The sequence below is a fragment of the Aplysia californica genome, unplaced genomic scaffold (assembly GCF_000002075.1).
Source record: "Aplysia californica isolate F4 #8 unplaced genomic scaffold, AplCal3.0 scaffold00175, whole genome shotgun sequence".
Classification (NCBI taxonomy): Eukaryota; Metazoa; Mollusca; class Gastropoda; order Aplysiida; family Aplysiidae; genus Aplysia; species Aplysia californica.
The window spans coordinates 454,612-459,581 of NW_004797445.1; the positions used below are offsets into that span (position 1 = coordinate 454,612).

The 4,970-nt window shown below is 38.8% G+C and overlaps 1 protein-coding gene across 1 annotated transcript in view; it reads right to left on the minus strand.

Annotated features, from left to right (window-relative positions):
* Positions 1-1,256: 1,256 nt before the first annotated feature.
* The window catches only part of LOC101846135 (NAD-dependent protein deacetylase HST1), a gene marked incomplete at its 3' end in the record, with an annotated part of 10,500 nt that continues 6,786 nt past the window's right edge, over positions 1,257-4,970 (minus strand). The window contains 2 exon segments of the mRNA XM_005098215.3: positions 1,257-1,617; positions 4,438-4,534. Coding sequence (XP_005098272.2) covers positions 1,257-1,617; positions 4,438-4,534 — 458 coding nt within the window.

Consider the following 4,970-nt stretch of genomic DNA (forward strand, 5'->3'; position numbering starts at 1 on the left):
AGAGAGGGCTGCGGTGTGCTGTAGACCTCGATCTAGCCCGAAACCTAGCAACACGCACGCGTAATGTCACCAACGATGTCAAGCGGAAGAGAAAGTGACTTTCAATTGACAAAAAATAAGAAATAATCCAGGCAGTTGACAAAAAGCAAGCTCCACTGGCAGAGATTTGTCGTCAGTTCGACATTCCACAAGGGTCAATTCACATCATTATAAAGGATAGAGAGAAGATAGTGGCAGCATACTCCAATTGAAAGTTTGCTCTGGATCGAAAGAAGATGAGACTACCCGATGAAGATGCTGTGGACCAATCTCTTCTGATGTGGTTTAAAGAGGCAAGGAGAAAGTTGGTGCCAAAACCCCAGTTTGTGGGTACTTGTGGCAAGGGAAACTACCCCTGAATAATATGTGCAGCTGGATTAGTCCACAAATGCTTACTTTCCTTGCATTTCTGATGTAACAGGGATCGGATATAACAGGACATTTTCTCTACTCCCACCATCCCTGTTATATCAGGTTTCCACTGTAGTTGTGTGTGTGTGTGTGTGTGTTTTTTTTTCTTTTTTTCCAACTAGGCCTATAGATTCTATCTTGATCTCAATAACGGAATAGCGGATCAGAATATCAGAAAAAAAGCGGAAAAGTGGCATCCCTGACATTGTTAGAGAGCACAACAGGATGTGAAAGGAGATAATTTTCCTTATCTCGATTCGAACCTGGGACTACTGAAAGAGAGGCGACCTTAACCTCTAGGCTACGAGAGCCCCTAATAAACTACTCCAAAAACATGTAAGAGAGGCAGTAGCACATTAAAACAACTGCTTCCTAGAAGGACATGCATTGTATGCGATCTGTACAGCACAAGGCACGGTCATTATTTTGGTACTGTAGCCATTACAATTGGAAATACTTTCAGGGTTGCTGGCAGACAGCACAGTCATATAAACAAATGCCATCTCTGATCTCTATGCTGTCATAAACAGTTGATATATATGGCACCATACTTTCTCAGAGTCTCACAAAACTACAGAAAGTGTGGAACCACCATTTCTTTTCTTCCACAGATCAGTGAAGTCAGCCATGGCCAGAACTCTTTTTATGTTTCACATGAGCACGTCTTAGCTGTCGAAACAGAGCAGACTGCTTTCTTTTCTTTCTAGCATTGAGCATAGCAGACCGGCTTTCATAATTTGTCTCACTACTATCTGAAGTCACAGAAGATTGACTTCCATCACCATTGTCGCCACTGTCATCGTTACCATCATTGTCATTTTTACTATAACCACCGTCATCATCTTTATTTTTATCCTTTACATCATCGTCATCACCACCCTTCTCCTTTGTATCATCCTCACTATCATCATCACTCCTAAGTATGGAACAGTTCTTGCTTGTGTTGTGTGTCTTTGAGCACACTGGGTCATCATCACTTTCTTCAGAGGGCTGAGTTTCCCCCTGAGAGAATGGTGCATCAATGTTCCTGACTGAAGATTCCAGTTTCTCCTCAGTCACTGATGAACCAGCTACACAGGCTTTTTCCCTTTCTTCTTTTTCTTCTTCACTAGAGCTTGACTGCAACTTGATCCTTTTGTGATAATTCTTAATCCGATGTTTTCTGGTCTGAAAGAGCACAAAATACAAAGTAATTAAAAAAACAATGACAACATTGCAACAATATTATTTTTTTCCCCATAAAAGTAAAAAAAAAAGGGTGACTTTATTTAGGCCACATATATACGGCCTAAATAAGCTCAAGCCCCCTTCCTAACCTTATTTAGGCCACATACGGGGTGTATCGAGGCAGATTCGCCCTGCCGCGTGCACGTTCACTAAACTACCTACTATTACGACAGTCGGAGGAGGGCCCTCCGGTCCGGGCACTTTGTGTACACGCTTTTATGCAACAAATTTAACCCAAAAGTCCATTCGGAGAATTTGACCTGTTCACTTACACAAAGTATGCCAAAATGGTAGCCTAGCTTTTGCTCCTATATATGAAAGAAAAACTATGGCCCTCATTTCAAACCATTGGGATTGAGCAAAATTTTACGCACTGTGCGTTGCTCTTACTGTTTTCATTATTATGATTTATTTAAAGGTATTCACTTGAGACAAAATTGAACTGAATTACGAGAAAGGTGCAACGTTGTGAAAGCGGGACAAACTCAATTCCTGTGAAAAGGGTAGTTTGAGCTTTGGCCTAAATAAGTCTACCTGGGGGTCTTCACAGTATATAGGCCTAGCATCTCTGTTTGTCGCTAATCGCGGCCGCGATTTTTGCATTTTCCAACAAAAAACAAAACCAAAAAACCCCCCAAAAAACCCAACCCCCCCCCTCCCACCCAACAACAACAAAACACCGCCCGGGAATAAGAAAAGCGGGGACAAAAACCTGAGAAATATACAAAGAAAAAAAGGAACCAAACCTCTTTACTTTTAGAAAAAAAGTTTGTTTTCACTCCTGCTTCACTTCGTCTCTTTCAGTCACTTGTTGACATCATGTTGATTTGTTATTTTCATGTGAAGAGTATACATTACATACTATTAATATTGCTGCTTCTTTTATTTTTCCCTCTTTGTCATGTTTTAATTTGTTGGTGTGTTAATTTTTTTGTTATTGTTCTGATGTGTTGGTTTTTTATTTTTTATTTCTGTGTTCATATAACGAAACGTAATTTCAGTTAAGTTGTTCCTACCTTTTTTTTTATACATAATGTGTTATGTTAGAGCCAGTTTCCACCAAAACCAAATACTGACACTGGCACGACCCTTGAGTGTGATTCCATAATTTACATGTAATATCCTGTACTTTTTCTTGAATTACACACGCTTAGGGTTAAAACGGCCAATCTTCGGATAGGTCGACATACGCCCTCCTTTTCTAGTTATGATTTCTTTCTCTTGTGAAACCTTTATTTTTCATATTTTTACACTCTGTGTGGCTACAAATGATATTCACGATGCTTAAAACTAGCACAAGAGGTTACCTCTATCAACATATTGCTATACGTCGTCACAGAGAGTTGAAAACCTGAAAATTAATGGCAACTTTTGGCATTTTTGTGGCAACTTTTGAACAAAAAATTGGCAACAAACGCAGATGCTAGATAGGCAGTATGTGGCCTAAATAAGGTTACCTGGGGGCCTGCATGGTATATAGGCCAGCCATATGTGGCTTAAATAAGCACCACCCCCCCCCCAATAACAACAACAAAAAATGAACTGAAATACTGTAGTGAAATTATATAAAAAATAAAAATAGAAGAAAAAACAAAACATAAGGGGGAAATGGAAAGTGGCCATTTGTACAGGTGGCCTTCATGGCAGGTTTGAGTGTACAGTGCCAGTCTTTATGATTGAAATCAGGTTTGTCAAGTTGAGCCCATTCTTAATCTTAACTCTAACATTTTAACATTTTGGAAACAAAAATAGTCCATTTCAAAGTGACAACTTTCTGCATGCTATTACAAAGTTGGAAATGTACAAAAAAAGTCTTCATAAAATCTTTTTTCTTTTTGTCTTTGAGATTGTGAACAATGCCCATTTGGTCCTAGATCTTTTATCATAAGAAAAATTATGAAGCAGCATGATTTGAATCACATTTTAGGAGATTTATCAACACTCATGACTTGAACAACAGTTTGAACACTAAGCCTCTACTCTATGCCGTGCATAGTTAAAAATACAAAATCTAGGAGAAGTTTGATGACCAATTACTTACTACATAATGAGTACTGTATGTTATTCAGCATGAAAGTATGGCACCAATGTGAAAATCACTTGTTCAAGTTCAATGGAATTAGGTGAAATAGTGTGTACATTCAATCTATTAAAACTGAATAAAAGAAGTTGTACCATGATGTAAAGGTGAAATGTTGTAAGACAAGACTTACAGTACATAAAAGAATGAAAAACAGTATCATAAAATAAGGTTACACTCACTATGTTTCATTTTGACTTTCTCAATTTTTAAAACTCTGATTGTCCATATTTTATGCCCCTATGACACAATTTAGATCATTTAGGAGGCGGACTGCTTTAACCCTGCCATTCAGGGCCAGCCTGGGCAGAGAACATTAAAACGTCCCAGTAAAAAGATGGAGCTACATGATACAAAGTTCTTCCTGCATGGGAATCCAACTCATATATTCCGTTTGCAGCAGCAAAGTGCCTAACTGCTATATCACAGCTACCCATTCGTACAATGTTTTCCTGCTTATATAAATATATTAATTATAAAGAAAGCGATCTAGCATTCACATGGCAAACAAATTTTCAGGTCCACAAGTTTTTCTCATTTAACATACATACTCATCATGTATTCTTTTTTCAAAAGACATAGGGCTTACATAATAACAAAACTTGTACATTATCATAATGAAAACATTTCCGTGTCCGGCTGATTTTCCTATCCACACAATAGACTGTAAAATGAACCACCTTTTCTTGCTTGGAATCATCAGAGTTTGAGTTATCTGAGGCCAAAGAGACATCATCACTTGTATCCTCATAGTCATCAAAGTTATAGTTGTTGTACCTGAGGTATTGAAAAATGAGCAAATGAAAGGAATGATTTCAAATCATTACACTTGTCAAACCTCGCTACACCGCTTACCTTGGGTTGGGCATGAAGTTGGTGGTACAGCGGGGCTAGCAGTACAACAGGATAGCACTGGTTGTCATCTTGATCAGTGGTAGACTGGTAGAGACTAGAGAAACCAATGTGGCCAGTCTTGACTCTTCCAGATCTGTCTTTATACAAAATGCGATTGCCATGCGCAGGGGAAAAGCGAATAGCAACCAATTACATTATGTACAGCTCCATTTTCTGCAGGATCAGAGGCTCAGCTATGCGCCAAGGACCTTGTAGACGTACAGTTTTTTTAAAATAACAAGATACTCATCAGTTGTTGTGCCGCCTCAAACCTATCAAGTCGATTTGAGCGCGAGTCCTCACGAAACAAAAGCCTCAT